This window comes from Apodemus sylvaticus, chromosome 5 (genome assembly GCF_947179515.1).
Source record: "Apodemus sylvaticus chromosome 5, mApoSyl1.1, whole genome shotgun sequence".
NCBI lineage: Eukaryota > Metazoa > Chordata > Mammalia > Rodentia > Muridae > Apodemus > Apodemus sylvaticus.
In genome coordinates this window covers 129034700-129053537 of record NC_067476.1, presented here as the reverse complement: position 1 = coordinate 129053537, position 18838 = coordinate 129034700, and the positions used below count along the sequence as shown (strand labels likewise).

Below are 18838 nucleotides of genomic sequence, written 5' to 3'. Positions count from 1 at the left end.
ACCTTTGTTTCCAAATGTTAAAGGAACAAATTTCTTCTTGTTTTCCTGGAGCAGTTATAGAATGCAGGCAGATGGGCAGAGCCAAGTATAAACAATAGGATGCTAATCTTGTCAATGCAAGGAAAACTGAAACAAACACCAAGTCAAATCCAACTTCCAGTTTGCCTTGGCCAGTAATTGAATTGTGGCTTCCGTTTTATCACTGAGCACAAAAAGCTACAGTTCTGCTACCAAATTCAAACTCAAGACCGCTCCACTGGGAACAAAGTAGAGTCTGGCTATGTAGTTCAGGCTTGCCCAAGACTTAAAACGTAGCCCAAGATAACATCAAACATGTAACAATCCTGTCCAGCCATTCAACAACGCTGGGATTGCAAGGCAAGTCGTAGTCCATTTAGATATTTTAACCAACATCCCAGTGGTTGGCTAAAAAGTGACAAGAAACTGGGTTTGGTGGCACATACCTTTTATACCTAGAGGTAGAGGCACATAGACCTCTGTGGGTGCAAGACCAGCCTGATCTGTATAGTGAGTTCTGGGTCAGCCATGGCTACTTAGTGAAACTCTTTTTCAATAACAAACATACAGGCAAATAAAAATAAAAACTGACAGTTTTCCCAAAATGTGGCAGAGTAATTAAGATAGCTAGTAGAAGCATGGGCTTTACTGAGTAGAACTAATGTTAATGGCATTACATGGAAAACACAGGAGGTCACTGTTTTGGTCTGAACTTCTATGCAATGTTGTAAGAGACTGGGATAAATATCACTCAGGCTAAAGTTCACATAGCCAGGGACTGGGAAGACGGCTCAGCAGACAAGCACACTGTTCTTGCAGAGGCCCTGGCTGTGATTCCAGGCACCCACATGGCTCCAGGGGACCAGACAGCCTCTTTTGGCCCTCATGGTCACTAAGCACACAGGTCAGCCGATCCTCTCTTGCCCTCCCTCTCCATCTTTCCTCACATGGCCCAGTTCAGTCTAGTTATGTTTACTCTGGGCTCTCCCAGATGCCTCTGCCTGGGTTCTCCCTTTTATCTATAATATACTTTCTCCTTCACCATGCCTAGAAGCAGTCATATCTTTCCTTTTTTCATTCATGCATACATACATGCAAAACACACACATATACATACACACATACACACACATGCACACACACACACACACACACACACACACACACACACTAAAAGGTAAAACATTTAGCTAAGGTCAATGTCACCAAAGTGAAATGAAGCCACTTACTTGACCTTCTGGGAAATCCCAACTAGTACAAAATAGCAAATCAGCAAAGGCCAGCTTTCCACCAGAGAGAAGAGAGTTCCCTCCACCTTCATCTGTACACAGTAAGTAGCTTGAAAGAATCTGATGCCAGAGTGTCTGTCATTCTGACTCTAGGCCCCACCCATCTTACAAAGAATTGATCTGATTTCATTCGCCCCGCCCCCACTTTGTTAGCCCCTCTCTATCAGTTTTTACAAATCTGTTCTGCTCATTGGAACGAGCCACTTCTTCTGTTTTGTGGAATGCAATGTCCAACTGTAGAATAAAAACTAAAGCCAAGTCAGGTATTTAAACTACAATTGTCATAGTGTCCTTTTACAACAGTATTTCCCAATCATGGTAGAGAGATGAAATTTACCTTTTTAAAGGAAAGTAAAATATATATAAAAGGAAAATCAGCTTAAAGAACCCATGAGTTAATACTAAGGGTAGGAGGAAAGGGAACAGGAAAGATGGTTTATATCTGGGATATGACATCTTAGATTAGAAAAGGAGAATCTTTTTTCTGTATTAATATTTACACACCTTTATCTTGGACTCATAGAGAAGACCAGCTTGTAAGAGCTACTCTTTGTCAGGTTTGCCCCACCTTGTTGAGTTTAAACTGCCCCAACTTTATTAATTTGTCTGGTGGTGGAGTTGGAACTCTGGGCCCTACACATGCTAACCATACACACCCCCACAGGGCTAAGCTATTCTTGACTGTCTATTGCTCTATCTGGCTCCCTCCAACCTGTCAAAACTGAGCCCAACTCCTAGTCTCCTCACCCCCTCCAAATCTCTTTCTACTACAGGTTACCCGTGGCTGGATCTCCTCACTGCTGTCTTTATATCTCCAAAGCCTTATCCCTTCACATGTTGATCTCACATGAACCACATTCAGGCTCAGCCCAGAGCAGGCATGACCAGAGGCTTGAGTGGGAGGCAGTACGTGGATAGTCCTTGTTCCTGAGCAAGAGGAGTCGCTCATGCGTATTTGGTTTGAGCTTCATTCTGGGGCTCCTATGTTCAACCTTAGACACAGGCCTTCCCTCAGTCAGGCTCTCGGATAAGGCATCTCTGGCTGCTTAGTTCTAGCCTCAGGAGATAAAAGTTTCTTGTTTGTCTGGAAATGGGTGGCCAAAATCACCTTAGCTAACAAGTCTTTGGCCATTTGGGGGCCTTGGGCCAGAAAGCAGTCTTATTCCTTACAGAGTAGTTTCAGCAACTCCTTCCTCATTGCTCATGAGTTTCTCTTATAGACAGCCTTTCTAGCCCTGGGGTATAAAGCCAATGATGATATTTAGTCTTGACTTGCAAGGACAAAGTAGACACGGTTGACAAATACTCTTGTCTAAAGTTGCTAAATACAGAGTGCTTATTGCAGTTCTGGGAGAAGGAGCTTGATGCTCACAAGAGAAACCAGAAAATAGCATTGGTGAGAACAACCCTTCAAGTTAAAGCAGGTACCCCGATGGAGGCTGGAGGCCAGAGCTGGAGAAACAACACTAGGGGACTATTGGACACAGACCAATGTGGCTTTAGCATTCATCTCCGAAGCTCTCTTTGATCTGAAATCTAATGACCCATCCCTGGTGCATATGAGTGCCTTAATGGAGGGGCCCAGGCTTCTTGCTTTGAGAGGTTGGTACTCAGGCCATCTTAAGAACTAAGGACCAGACAGAGGATAGAGTCTTGTGTCTATCATGATTTTGCTCATGTATTAGCAGATCCTTACTTCTGTAGCAAAATGCCCAGCAGTGGCCAATCAGATACCACATAGTGGGAGATGAATCCCAAGCTTTGGTTTGGGGAGGAGTGTGGTATTGTTGGTATTCTGTCTAAGCCGCACCCCACACTTACCTGGCAATAGCCAGGTATGCCCTACCACATAGACCTGGCCCACTATAAAAGGGGCTACTTGCCCCTCCTCTCTCTCTTATCACTCTCTCCTCTTGTCACTCTTACCTCTCTGCCCCTCTTGGGCTCTCCTCTCCTCCCCCCTCTCTCCACATGGTCATAGCCGTCCTCCCCTTCTCTACTCTCTGCTCTCTCTCTGCTCTCTCTCTGCTCTCTCTCTGCTCTCTCTCTCTCTCTCTCTCTCTCTCTCTCTCTCTCTCTCTCTCTCTCCCTCTCTAACTTCCATTCTCTGTCCTGAATAAACTCTATTCTATACCATGTCTGTGTGCGTGTGGTCCCTCAGGGGGAAGAGGTGCTTGAGCATAGGCCCACCTAGGCACCCCCTTCCCCCACACTGCCGTGCCACACTCCCTTAACCCCCCCTCTCTCTTTATGCCCCCTTCATTGGTGCCAAAACCCAGGAACAAACCCATCAGGTATGTTACAGATGGTAGGGCTGAGGGTCAACTCTTTTGGGGAAAATATAGATTCCTTTTGAAGAACAATAAAGAGTACATACAGGAAAAAAAGTCTGCATCTGATAAAATATTTCTGGCACAATTAACAATTCCTCACACCTATGCCAAGCACACAAAACTTCCAAGAAACCTTCAATTTCAAAAACACCTACTGGTTGGTTACGGTATGATGATTGCTTAACACCTTCAGGCACTACAGCGATCCCTGACTCTCAAGGCTAAATTAAACCTCTCGGTAACATTATAAGCCTAGAGAGGAAAGGAGGCCCAGACCCATTCCCGGAGGCACAAGACCCTAGTGTGCAAATCAGGCTTATAGCACAAAGGTTGGCAGATGACCTGAGGGACTTTTACCCACTAGCCAAGACAGAGAGGGTGACGTAACGGCCTAGGGCCGGGGAGCTGTGATTGTGTAAAACAATCTCCTGAAGAGATAGTTCAGTCATTCAACTAACTCCTTATTCGAAGTGAAAAGGATGGAAAAAAAAATCAACCAACTAGAATCCACACAGGCCCACTTTTCTGAGCTGTGGCTGGCTTTCTGTTCATGTTGTGGTACTGGGGTCAAAGCCAGAGAGCCTTGTGCACGCCAGGCAATTACATTACATTAGGGTCCATATTTTCAACTTCTGAAGTTTCTCAGCCTCCTACAAGTTACCGCTTTAATTCCCTGAAGACCTCTTATCCCTTCAAACTCGAAAAGGAAAACGAAACCCTACTATATTTTGGGTATGTCTTTGATTTCTGTGTGACTGAGGGCTATTGCTTCTTGTGGGAGGAAGCCAAGACTTCCTGAAAGCGATTTCTACTGATATGCAGCAGGGGGATTTTTATGAGGAGAGAAAAAAAAACCCACATTATTCTTTAAAGGATTTTATTTGATTTTTAAAATTTCTAACTCCTGAGGCCCAGGAGTAAAGTACCGAGAATTGGAAACAAAACCTGATGGTTGTCACCTAGGGCGGCCATTTTCACACAAGAAGGGCTGGGGGTGAGGAGGGGGTGGAACAGTGATGGGGGTAATTCCACTCAGGAGCTTCCTCTCCAGCTCCAGATGCAAAGGCCAGATATGGAGTCAGTCCTGGCAAAGGCTTTCATTTGTTCTTGTAAAAATAAGAAGTGGAAACAAAGAACCTGTTGTCTTGGTTGCCCTTGGAGCTGAGCTCAGGCTGGAGGAGGGGCTAGGCCAGCTCTACCCTCCAGCCTGCAGCTTCACAGAGAGGCATGCATTCTCTACATGCATGGTTCCTACTACTTAAGTGCTTCCGGCTGTGCCGATGCTATTGCTTAGCTGGACCTGATTCACCAGCAGAATTCTAACTAAGCACATAGTGTTGGCAGAGCCAAGTTAGCCAGGAGGCAAAGCTGCCAAATCACATAGGGCAGGGTGACAGCTTACTGGTAGTCACCTGCCTCTGTAGCAGGAGGCATAAGGCCATGGGCTTGAGCCTTAAGACCTGACAAAGAAAACTAAAAGTGTAAAATGAATCTAGCCCTAGAGATTAGTTGCCAGTGTTACACTTTCGTGGTTAAAGTCTACTGCTGACAGAGATGACAACCATGACACAGAATGGTGCCACTGGTTAAAACAGGGACGCCAATGAGAAGGGCCCTGGTACAGGCCTGTAGTCCCAGACACTAGGGAAGCTGAAGTAGGAGGATCTAAGAATAGACCAGCAACACAGAGAGACACTGACAGAACACAAGCAATGACAGCAACACAAATGAAGAAAAACACCAACCTACACTAACACCCCAAACCCAAAGCAGAACCAGAATGCTAAAAGAAACAAAACAAAAACACCCTTGTCAGTTGGCAAACAAAAACGGAGCTATTCACTGCTGAGATAAAACAGCAAAAAGATAGAAAAGCCAGCACTTTGTCTAAGCTCCGCCCCACAGTTACCTGGCAATAGCCAGGTGTGCCTGACTTTATAAAAGGGGCTGTTTGCTCCTTCTGTTCCCTCTTGTTCTTGCCTTCTTGCTCCCTGCTCTGTCCTCTCACCCCTTCCCCCCTTTCCCTTCCCCTCCCCCCTCTCTCCACTTGCTCATGGCTGGCCTATACTTCTCTTGTCTTGTCTTGTCTCCTCTCTCTCCCTCTCCCTCTCCTTCTCCCTCTCTCTCTCTCTGCCTCTACTACCCTCTTAACTTCCCTCCCCATGCCCGAAATAAACTCTATTCTATACTATACCATCATGTGGCTGGTCCCTCAGTGGGAAGGGATGCCTCAGCATAGGCACACCAAGGCACCCCCTTTCCCCATACCTGACTACACCTTCACCAAAGCACATTGCTTCTCTCTCTTATCTTTTTATAAAATACAACGAGAATAGTACCTGGTTCTGCCTCACACTTGTTTGTTTGTTTGTTTGTTTGGGTTTTTGTTTTTTGAGACAGGGTCTTCTGTAGTCCAGACTACCAACTTATTCTGTAGCCAAGGATAACCTTGAACTTGTGATCTCCCTGCCTCCTGAGTTGTTTGCTGTTTTGGTTTAGATTTTTTTGAGATAGGTCTTTGTCGCATTGATGGACCTCAGAGCCCCCATCCTCCTGTCTCAGCATCCTCAGGGACAGGAAGAACCTATGTACCACCATGCCTAGCTTCATCACACATCACTTTATTTTCTAATATGTTTTCTTCACAATATACATTCCAACTCTTAGTAATCAAGAGAATAAAATTTAAATGCTCTTTGGAAAAAAACTTTCCTAGATACCAAGAATTGAGGCACACTGAATGGCTCTCTGGGGTTTGGAATCACAAGCTATTCTCACCTGTGTAATTAATTCTTTAATGAAGGGATGTCAAGTCTCATTTTTTCTAAAACCACCACTGACCTGGAATCCTCCCCCCCCCCACATCCTTTACATACCTATAATCCTCCATATTCATCTCATTATAAGACACCCACTTGTTTACGATACTCTCCTTTCTATGTCATGTGACTCTCTAGGCCACACTGGGGGAACCTTAACAAAATGTATCCTCTCCAGTAATACTCCCCTCAGCCTGGACATAATCGCAGCCATGTTGGCAACAGTATGAGCAGAGGGTTGGCAAATCCTCACCGAATTCTTTGAAGCCATATTGAAAACACTCTTAGAGCTTTGAAGTAAGCCAGCTCAGGGGATGGTTGGAGAGAAATGGCCAGTCTAGCACTCCCGGCTTGACAGAGCACGTTCCCCCCCAGAGTTAGCGCTTCACCTAACCCAGCTCCACAGGGTTCACTTTTAGCTGCCTTTCAATCTTGACCAAATTCAAACAGCTTCTCTTTCTGGTTTCCCTGAGAAAGAATGGGAGTGCTTAAGGCCCAGGAGAAGTATGTGTTTGCTTCTTCAAACAGACAAAGTCTAAGAAGGGACTATAAACTTGTGAACATCAAACCCTCTCTTCAAAGAGCCTAAGACACTACAAAAGAAGCTTAGTATTCTGTAACACATGGTTCCTGCAAGTCTCCTATTTTTGCAGAAACCAGGGCAGAAGTCATGATAGAGGAAGAAAACCACTTGCCTTTCCCGTCTTGTTTTCAGTGTTGGTAATGGCACCCAGAGCTTTGTAAATGCCAGTTGAGGGCTCCACCATAGAGCAGGACCTTCCAACTCTCAAAACAACCCTTCTTCTAAAGATGAGCTTGGCCCAGTTTCTAGGACTGGCTTCTCAGTGACTCTCTAGCAAGTGCCCAAAGTCTGGAGCAACAGTGATCTATGGTTTAGACAGGTTTCCACATGTGCTGTGAGAAGAAACTATTTACTGGCTAACATGGCACAATGACACAGACAGTGTAAGAAGTCAAAAGACACAGTGACTCTTCATCCAGTGGCTTGACCTGGCTTCCCAAGGATATCATGAATACACTCTCCAAAGTCTTCAGAAGACGTTAGAATTCTTCTAAACAGAGAATTCAGAGTCTCATTGAAGAAAGATGGGAAAAGAATAAACTGAGGTTGCTTTGAATCTCATATTTGAAGTTACTAAAGGTGAGAATGTAAGATTTTTTTTTTAATATGGGAACCTGTACAGGGTATAGTAGTAATTTCAAGGGCAGAACTACAAAAATATCTGTATAATATTTAAAGTTATGATGCTGTTAGTGACCTGAGTTAAATTAGTTCAGGAAACGCTAACAGTTCTTCAGACAAACAGACAGTGTATATTGCAGCACACCTGTAATTCCATCAGTCAAGAGGCAGCAGCAAGCAGATCAAGAGTTGGAGGTCTCTGAGCACAGTGGTCCAGGACTTTAATTCCAGCATTTGGGAGGCAGAGGAAGAAATCTCTCTGTGAGTTTGAGGTCAGCCTGGTCTACATAGCAAGTTCCAGGCTAGCCAGGGACACTTAGTGAGATGCCCCCCTCTACCCCCAAAAGCGTTCAAGGTCATGTTCAACTACTCAGTGAACTGGAATCCAGCTGGGGCTACATGAGACCCTGCTCAACAAACAAAAATGCAAGATGACAAAATCCAACTCTGACCTGGAACCAAGTCAAATATCAGTCAATAACAGAATGGTTTAAAAGTTACATGATTGGAATAGTATTATTTTTTTAAAGTTGAACAACAGAAGTCAGGCTTTTAGAGGCATATGCTGTTATGATTCCAGTTATATAAAGTTGGAAATCAGGCAAAGCTAGGATAGATAGGGCATGTACATAATGAACTGGGCTCAATTTCCAGCATCAAAATAGAGACAAACAATAAACTCATCAATCAGAACGACCTAGGTCACTGCCAGTCAGGACACTGGTTAGACTTGAAGCGGATATGACCAGAGGAAACCCTTAGGGAGATTGGGAAGCTGTTTTCTGATCTGGTTCCTGGCTGTGGGGTTTCTCTGTGAAAACTCACCTTAGCTATATACTCATGTATTCTTGCTGAATTATGTTTAACATTGGTGGATTGCTTTAAAAATGGTACCCGAGGGGGTAGAGTTCTTCAAGAAGGGTACACACAGAGCAGTGTATTGGAAACAACTCTCTCACTAGAGACATGTTCTGATGTTTCCTGTGGGTCTTGATCCCCTCAAAGGCCATTGGAAAACACAGATATTTATATTATGATTCATAACAGAAGCAAAATTATAGTTATGAAGTAGCAACAAAAATAATTTTATTGTGGGGAGTAGGTCACCACAGCATGGAGAACTGTATTAAAGGGTCACAGCATTAGGAAGGCTGAGAACCACTACCCTAGATGGAAGCCACAGTTCTCTCTTGAGATCTGGATCTTCAAGGGAAGAGAGTAGTGGATTTGATGTCACTGCCCTCTCATTGCTACTATAAAGCTCAAACTCTAGGCAGGCCAAAGGTAGAGGGGCAACTGTTACCTTCTAACAGTATTAACTAGAACTGGCCAAGGAAGTTTTAAATTCTTGTCTGACTGGGGCAGGGTGAGACAAGAGGAGGACTAGGACCACAGCATCACCCAGGGTACCAAGTCTCCCTGCACCAGCAAGCTGGCAGCAAGAGCAGTTCCCCTCAGTGCCTGTGTCTAGGATGACTGTGTGTCTAGGATCCTCTGGAGTCCTGAAAACCCAATCTGGACTAGAGAATATATATGAGATTTTTTTGTTGTTTGTTATCCTTCTTTGTCTGAGAACAGAGGAATATGTAGGCTGTTGGCTCAAAATGATGAGCCCAGGGAAGATGAGGGTGGAACATTGAACCACTTCAGGCCTGGGCTGTGTACCCCAACACAGGCACCTTTTACCCAGAGGAATGTGGAGCAAAATGTTATGTTTCCATTCTCCCAGCCATTGGAAGGAGAGAGAGACACAATACCATGTAGAGGGGCCTGACCACCAGGAATGAGCCTGTTGTCTTCCTCCTGGTTATCTAGTTTTTGGTTTTTTTTTTTTGCTAGTGGGTGGAAGTAGATTTAATCAGCTCTTAACCTACAAGCCAAAGACCCCAACAGCCCAGACCTCAGGACAGAGAGAGGAAGCACAGATGGAGACAGGGGAGGGGACTCCAGGACCATTTTGTGGTCAGGGAGGAGGCCTAAGGTCAACCTCACATTTTTCTTCTTCTTCCTCTTCTTCTTCTTCCTTTCCTCCCCCCTCCCTCCCTCCCTTCCTCTCTCCCTCTCTTCTTTTCCCCTCCTTCCTTCTTTCCTTTTTTCTTTTACAACAGGTAATCACTAAGTTATCTAAGTTGTCCTTGAACTCACTGCATAGCCCAGGTTGGCATGGGACCTGTAATACCCCTCAGGCTCCCCAGTGCTAGGGATTACAGGTATACACTGTAATCACTGTATACGCTTCAGCACAGCTTTCTTTTTTGTGTACACTAGTGTGTGTGTGTGTGTGTGTGTGTGTGTGTGTGTGTATGGTCACATGCATTTTATGCTTGGCCTTTGACTAACTAATTAGAATCTTCACAGGGCTGCTATGGGCCTGTTGGCCAACCTATTCTCCTACAGCTATGGGTGATATGCCATATGCCAGGCACAACTCTTGGCCCCAAAATCTAACATAACAAGCCAAACCCCTGCTTTCGTGGAATTTGGTCCTTCTTGGAGGTAGAAGGTGATTAGGTAAGCAAATAGGCACACAAATCCTTCAGTACTGGTTCAAGAACCCCTGACATACCCAAATCTGTGGATACTGGACTCTGTTATATAAAATGGTATTGTATTTGCTAATAACCTACAGACATCCTCCTATGAGGTAGGCATATTGGTATAGACCTATAATCTAAGCATTTGAGAGACTAACACAGGAGAATCATGGCTTCAGGTCAATTTAGGCTGCCAGAGAGACTGGCACAAACAAACTTATTTCTGGATTAGTTCTAATATCTACTACAGTGCGAAATAGTCAGGATTAGACTGACTGGCTGCTGTTTAGATGACAGCCCAGAAAAAGGGAAAGCGTTGTGTCCAGGATACCAGATAGGGAGCATGGTGACCACGCCATTGAGAAGGGGTCCCTTCCTGAATCTACTCTAATGGGTGGATTTGCTAGGAGCTGAAGATGGATGGAAGATGGTTTATGAGCATGAGGCTGCAAAAATGGTAGGATGGTTCATGTGAGTGGGTTAGAAAGACCCGGGAGAGAGTGGCTTTGCAAGGGGACCCCAAGAGTTCAACTGCAGTCTCTGTAAGTTTGGTGCAAACCTCTGAACTCATAAAGAGGATCAGCCAGAGAGGACCTAAGTTGGAAATCACCAACATGTTGATGGCATCAAAGCCATAGGACCAGATGGGGTTAACTTGAGACTCTAGAGACTTTCTTTGTAAATATACACTGTATCTGACAGGTCAGATACTGTGCTAAGTCTTTTCTAGCCTTTGGCTTGTGTATTCTTCCTGAGGATTCTATAAAGTTGATCTATCATTATTCCTGTTTTACTGATGTGGGCATCAAGTATAGAAATCTCCAAATGTCTTAGATAAGGCCAACTGCATGAAGAGCAAAGAGATAAAGAGAATAGGTCCAAGAGGTCTGGGGATTCTAGGGTTAAGCGGGTCAGGGTTAAGGGATCACAGGATAGAGGCCAGAGCAGCAAGAGAGGAGGGGAGAGGAGTCTCTGGTGTGATACCCTGACATCAAATTTCTGATCCCCTTGCCTCTACTTCCCCAATGCCACCATCATAGCATGTGCCATTCTACTCTGCTTAGAGACGATTTAACAGATACACAGGGATGTGTGTAGGTGATAAGCAGTGTTAGGGACAGAATACAGCAGAGCCACACCCCCAGCCTTCTGTGGTTTCCCTTTGGAATAAACGTACTGGCCAAAAAGGATGGCTCAGTGTAAAGTTTTTGATGTGCAAAGACTAGGACTTGGGTTTGGACATCCAACCCCCCCCCCCCTGTAAAAGCTGGACGTGGTGGTTCACTGTACCTTTATCCTTAGTGCTAGGAGGTGGAGAGGTGCTGAAAGCTTAGTCTAACTGAAACAGTGAGATCCAGATTCAGAAAGAGAACTGCCTCAGAAAAAAATAAGATGTAAAACAACAGACAAAGAGACCAGGAGTTGACTTTTGGCCTCCACAGGCGAGCCAGTGTGTCCGATCACACATACATACACGGGGTGGTGAGGAGAACATGAACCTCTTTCCTCCTGGACTATGGGTAACAATACTACAAGAGTCCCAGAGGCTGTGCCTTCGCTGCCAACAGAACCCAGAGGTGCTTCCTCTGCAATCGCACCAGGGACAGAGCTTCCCCTCTGCTCAGATGACAGCCATTGCTGGTCCCACTTGCATTAGTAAAGAAATGTCTCTGCTGTGAAATACTACATTTGTACACATTTTGCCCTTGGTTTTCAAGCATAGTTGTTTTTCCTATGCCATCCCATCAATTAGATTTAACACATTTAAATATGCTATTCTGAAAAGGAGACCAGGGTACAAGAAAACATTAAGAGTGCAAGAACATTTCAGAGTTAACCATAGAGTAGAGAAACGCTAACCCAAGCAAGGGAATAGAGGTTCCTTTACTGCCTAGGAAAACTAGCTTGGTATTTAACCCCAGGTTCCATCAATTGAGGAAGTTCAGGCATTTTGCAATGGCTATTGGGAGGGATAGGAGAGGCTCCATCAGACTCATACTCATGGAGAAGGATGTCAGAGGAAGGTGACAAGGGTGCATTTGTTACATCTGGTGCATTGGAAGAATAGCAGCAATTTCCTAGGAAGGGTGGAACTGCTAGCCAGCTCCCTCCCTCCCTCCCTCCCTCGCACCCTCTCTCTCTCCTCCCTCTTCTCTCCCTTTCTTTCCTCCCTCCCTCCCTCCCTCCCTCCATCTCCCTCCTTCTCTCCCTCTTCCCTTCTCTCCCTCCTTTCAGGTTGAACCTTCCATCCTCCTGCCTCAGCCTCTGAAGTCTCAGGATCATGGGTTCTGTGTGCCCAACCACTTTTCTCTACAGCAGTAAGACAACTCCAGGGTGGATTTGTGGTCTTGTACCCATAGCTATGTCTTGCCTTAATTCTGGAAACAACTCAGTCTCTTTTTCCTACGTCCCTCTTGCCTGGCTCTCCTGATACCTCCATTGGGGGAAATAGACACATGAAAAGCAATCGCTGCTTCTAAAAAACCTTAATGACCTAGTATCATTGGCTTGGTGTTTTAGCCACATTATCAATTTCCACATGAGTAGAACAAGCAGAACCTCTGTCTTTTAAAATAGTTAGGAAGATACAATGGGCTGGTAGCTACAAACCCCTGAGGCCGACACATCCTAAGCACATAGTGCTTATTTGCTACTATGTCTGGCAAGTAAGATAGCTCTAAAAATGAGTAAATTCCACACTAATAAACACAGTATCCAGAGATATTAGTCTGAACAAATATGTTATGGTGGTGTACTTTTGGTCATTCTTTTTGGTTTTGTTTTCTCATTTGTTTCAGACCAGGTCTATCTTTTATGTAGCTTTGGCTGACCTGGAACTCGCTATATAGATCAGGTTAGCCTCCAACTCACAGAGATTGCCTGCCGCTGCCTCTGCCTCTGCTATGATTAAAAGCATGTGCTACTGTGACCATCATGCCCTACATTTTGGGTCATTCTTAAATTGGGAAAGAAAAAGATGAAAAGAGATATTAGGGGTGGGAGTGTTGTATTTATACTCAGTGTAGTAAGACTCAGTTGTATAGCACATACTTAGCATGCACCACAAATAAACACAAGAAATGTTAGTGATTAAATGAACTCCAGGACAGGGAAGTGGGAAGGGGTTGATTGGGGAACAGGGGGAGGGAAGAGGGCTTATGGAACTTTCAGGGAGGGGGGTATCCAAGAAAGGGGAAATTATTTGAAATGTAAACAAAGAATATATAGAATTATATCTGTGTCTGTTCCCTGCAGAGCTTGGGGGCGGGGGGTCTATCTCCCAGCATTACATTTCCTAGACATGGAAGAAACAAATGTTTCTAAATTCTACTCCATATCAGTCTCAACTATAGTTTTCCTTACACATAGCAGTGCAGAGGCTAAAGGTCAACCCTGCACAAAAATTCCAAGAATAGCCTTTAACTATGGATATAAGATGGGGGAAAATTCTGTAGCTGAAAACCATTATGCATTGTGCATGTGTGTCAAGTTTATGGAAGAAAACAATTTAACTAACCAAAGCCCTTCACACCAGAGTATAAAGAAAGCACTAAAAGCCAAGAAGCATAGAGGGACACCTGGTCTGCCTCCACTACGTTGTAGAGATGGCTAGGAAGTAGAGGGTACCTAGAACTTGCCCAGCTAAGGCAAATGCAGCTCCTTCTGAGAAGCATGGCTTATGACACCACCTTCTAACTGCCTCGCACCTGCCTCCCTGGGTTTGTGTTTTTTGTTTTTTTTTTCTCCCTCAGTCTTGGGCAGAGAACAAGTCAGGCTAGTTTGAGACTTGCCTGGGCAACCAGTGTCACCTGGTTTGTCTACGTGTCCTATGACTTGCAAACAGACTCACATCATAAATTTTAACTTTGTACTATTCCATGCAGCCTCAAGCAGGGAAGTGGAGGGGGGGGGGAAGGGGGTCAAGGGGGGGAATAGGGGGGTGGGAGGATGGGGGGGGGTGATGAACCTAGTTAACACGTTCATCATTCTGTAGCAATGACGTTCTGCTTCTCTGTCAACAACAAAGGCTATATCAAAGAGCTAAGAGGCTTGACCTTCAACCCACAACCTCATCTCTGACCCCTGTAAAGATAATTTTCCAACTCAAAATCAGCCCCTCCTACATATTCAAACAGTATGCAGCATGCCAAACTGACACAGTCATTTACAACCTCATTCAGTTATAAAACCCCTGATGGCTTTTCAGGTTAATAGCTATGTAGGTCTGAGGAATTTTCTGACCTGAGAATGCAAAATGGGTCCATCCTCTTTAGCTGCTCCCCTTTAAACCTTCTGGAGACTTCCAGGGCTATACTGAATTCTACTTCATGCACGGAAGGTCCGCTGAATTACTCTTTCCATCATTGTGACATGGCACTGACAATTTCCCGGTTCTGGTGCCAGGAGGAATCAAGAAGGTATAAAGTTCAAGTGCCTTCAAAGCAATTAAAATAAACAAGCAGGCAAGGAGCTTCTAGGCCACTCCCACCTCCTACAGAGAATTTCATCTGGTGTTACCACCACACTCCCAGTGCCCAAACTTTGAAGGAGTGACGGAGATGTCAGCCCTCTTCATTCACCAGCTTCTCTGAGTCCCCCAACTCGCTGCAACCAGCACCTAGCTTTGTCTTTGATCACCTGTGGGTTTCAGAAGGTTCCAGGCCATTTTTCAGGCTGATATCTGTTTGCACCATCTCCCGTTTCAGTTCTCCGATCTCCGAGGCGATCGTGTCAATGAGCTATACAGAGACAAAAATAGCATGACGTCAGGAAGTGAAGAGGCGGGGCCATGTTCCTAAAGCCAGGGAGCTCCTGCCCTCAACAGAGGACCCCCCCACCCAACCCCCAGTTTTAAATCTTGGCTCTGTGAATTTCCTCTAACCAGAGGAAAAAATAAAGGGGGAGGAGCAGCTCCCCTTTAAAAAGAGGAAGAACTTAGGTTTTGATATTGGGAAAGAGCTGGGGTTTCAGTATTGTAATAAGGAAAAGAGTCTGACGCCCAGTTTGGGTTGCTCAACATGAATATAGAAGAATAAATAAATCCTACTCAAACCAGGCCTCCAAACTCATTTTTGCCAAAAGAAATATTTCAAGGATCTCTGTGAGGTAGAGGCACGCATTGGTCTACATAATGAGTTTTAGACCAACTAGGGCTACAGAGTGAGACCCTGTCTCAGAAAAAAAAATATTGCAAGGCATGGTGGCACACAACGATAATCCTAGCAACAAGAAGCTGAGGAAGGGGTATAAAAAATTTGAAATCAGTCTAAGCTACACAATAAGACACTGGTTCAAAAAGAAATAGACAAGTAAACAATGTAGTACTTAAAAACTCAAATTGTATGAGATTCTGGGGATAAACCCAGGCTACCCAAGCTGTATCGCCAGCATTCACTGATCGGTTGACTGAATCATGAGTGAGCCAGGCCTTACCATGTAGCCTAGGCTAGTCTTGAACTCACTAAGTATGGCAATTTGGCCTTAAACTTGAGATCTTTCTGCTTCAGTCTCTCTCTTTCACTGTAGTTTTTGATTTGGTGTTTTGAGAAAGGATTTTGCTAGGTCTTTCAGGTTGATCTGGAACCAACTATGCACACCAAAGTTGACCTACAACTCAAGGCAACCCTCCTGCCTCAACCTCCTGAGCACTAGGATTACAGACATGAGCCACTACTATGCCTAGCTTAGCTTTTTAAGATGATAAATGTGAAACCAGTGGGTCATACTTCTGCTTCCAGCTACATGAAAGGTAAAGGCAGAAGGATCATTTGAACACAGAAGACTAAGAGCATACTGAACAACATGGGAACCTGCACCTGCATGAATGATTGAATGAATGAATGAACAAATGAACAAATGAATATAAAATCTCAATATTAGACCATGGAGACAGACTAAGTGGTGAGTAAAGATCGCTCAAGTCTAGGAATGGGTAATTCTGGGTGGGGAACCCCCCCTAGACATCTAGGGGATAATTGTGACCTCTTTTGGCAATGGCTTCAACTATCTTGTGTCCCTCACCTCTTGTGAAGAGGCTCCATCCCATCCCAAAGGCTGGAGTAAACCTCAGGCTCATCTATCCACCTTCGTTGACCCCACCCCACTCCTCCACATGCCCCAACCATCTTCTCTTTTGCATTGCCGAAGATTGAACTCAGGATCTGTGCATACCAGGCCAGTGATACACCCCTGAGATGCACTCTCCAGCTTCTCAATATATGCTCTACTGACATTGACTAGTCACTGTAACTGGCTAGAAAGCATGTATGGTTGCTACTCTGCTCCAGACTTTTGAAAATGAAGTTATTTTTCATATATGTGTGGCTTGTGTTAACATTCAATGTGCCTATTTATAAGCTACTTGAAAAGTCTGACTTCATTCATTCATCTACTCAGCTTCAAACGTGTTTGGTCACCCACTTCATGCCAGGCATGAAGTGAAGAGAGTAAGGTTGGCAGGTCTCAGTTTTCACTGGGCTAGCATTCTGGTGGGAGAAACAGACTCCAGTATTGAGGGTTGAGATTTTCTGGATTGATATTGATGGTATGTATGTTAGGGGTACTTATAGGGTAACTAGGGGGTCTTGCTACCTAGTGTGGGTTATCAGGAAAGGTGTTTACACAGGTAATAGAGCCCTGAATGACATGAGAAGATCAAAGGGACAGTCCATCATGCAGAAAGTTCCAGAGTCTGGAAAATGAAGTATGCAGGACCTAGATGATGTTTATTTAATATTACATTCTTCATGCCTTTGAGTTTCCTGCAGTAAGAGCCAGTAGGCATTTTTAATTGTGGCAATTGGGAGGCTCACATTTCATGATCTGTAGACACTGTCTAGTTGGGTTTGGGGACACAGCTCAGTAGCACTTGCCTAACCAACACAAGATCCAGAGATTGGTCAAAAAAAAAAAAAAAGAAATCTTGTCATTAGGCTATAGATGCTTGTACGTGCTGGCAGAGAAAGGGGACACTAGTTAAGAACAATAGCAGGGCCCCAGATGAGAGACCAGTTTGGGCTTTTTGGGGCCAGTGAGAACGAAAAGAAGAGGAAGATCCAGGAACAACTTGTCAGAAATGGATATGAGTTGATGGTTGAATATAAAAATCATGAGAAAAAAAGTATTAGAAAATTAATCTTCAGGGTGTGAGGGTGCATGCTTGTAATCCTGGGCCTGGAGAAGAGGCAAATGAATCAAGGACTCAAGACTGTCCTACACAGTGAGTTCAGGGCCCAGCCTGGAATGATATCATCTTAAACACGTACTGGAGAGAATGTTCAGTAGTTAACAGCACTATCGAGGAACAGGATTCAGATCCTAGCACCCACACTGGGTAACTCGTGAAAGTCTAGAACTGCAGCTTAAAGGGAGCTAACTCCTCCACAGGTGCTCACAAGCACTATGGTCTAGACACAAGAGCCGTACATAGCAGGGGGCCCACCCAAAGGGCACCCTGTCATAGCCTAATGTAAACCTCACAGAAAAGATTCCCACCCCAGCAGCACGAGTAGTTTACCATATCTCCATTCACTTCTATACTCTTCATCACTGGCTACCAACAACACTGATTTGAACATGAAAGTCCCCTACTGCAGGCCAGTGAGATGGCTGAAGATCTGGGCCTTCCCCAGAAGAAGCAAGCGACCCTTGCAGTTGAGATCCTTCCTCAGGCATTGCTCTACCACTGAACCTTGACTGCAGCTCTAGCCCTTGTCCCCCCCCCCCCTATTTTTTAATTAGGTATATTCTTATTTTACTCTTCAAATGTTGTCCCCTTTCCTCCCCCCCAAAATCCTGTAAGCCATCTCCCCTTCTCCACTCAACCCTTCCCCGCTTCCCTGTCCTGGTATTCCTCTACACTACAGCACTACAGCATCAAGTCTTTCCAGGACCAAGGGCCTCTCCCCCATTTGGTGTCCAACAAGATCATCCTCTGCTGCCGATGTGTCTGGGGCCATTGGTAACTCCAAGTGTACTCTTTGGTTGATGGTTTTGTCCCTGGGAGCTCTGGGAGTACTTGGTGACTCATATTGTTGTTCCTCCGATGGTGCTGTAAACCCCTTTAGCTCCTTTGGTCCTTTCTCTATCTCTTCTATTGGGGACCCTATGCTCAGTTCAATGGCTGGCTGAGAGTTTCACCCTCTGTATTTGTCGTGCTCTAGCAGAGTCTCCCAGGTGACATCTATATCTGGCTCCTGTCAGCAAGCACTTGTGGGCATCCACAATAGTCTCTGGGTAACTGTATATGGGATGGATTCCTAGGTGGGGTAGTCTCTGGATGGTCTTTCCTTCAGACTCTGCTCCACACTTTGAACCTAAATAAGCACAAGACCCTGTATTGTGGCTCTCACTTAGTGGTACCAATATAGTGGCTAATTACGAGCACACTATTTCTCTGCACAGTGACCTGAAGGTAGGAAGATCAATGAATGCAAATGTTCCTGGATGGATCCCTGAGAGAGGGGGGCATGTTCTCCCCTCCATCCAATCTCTACTTAGCATGCACCCTTGACAATACAGAGGGAATTCCTCAAGTATTGAACCAGAGTCGAATGTTCCAGGGTCAGGCCTGCTCTTAGCATTGTTTGTAGACACATCAGGCTCCTCCACAGGAAATGTCAACACCGAAGGCCACTCCTTC

The 18838-nt window shown here is 44.9% G+C and overlaps 1 protein-coding gene across 5 annotated transcripts in view; it reads right to left on the bottom strand.

Moving 5' to 3' along the window:
* The window catches only part of Rin2 (Ras and Rab interactor 2), a 210998-nt gene that overhangs the window by 49950 nt on the left and 142210 nt on the right, over positions 1-18838 (bottom strand). For 3 of the 5 annotated variants that reach the window (XM_052183807.1, XM_052183811.1, XM_052183808.1), the window contains one exon: positions 14836-14936. The exons of 1 other annotated variant lie outside the window; for it this stretch is intronic. In XM_052183807.1, the coding sequence (XP_052039767.1) occupies positions 14836-14936 (101 nt within the window). Of the gene's footprint in view, positions 1-14439; positions 14592-14835; positions 14937-18838 lie in introns of those variants that run through there. One more of the 5 variants, XM_052183812.1, reaches the window with a different exon arrangement.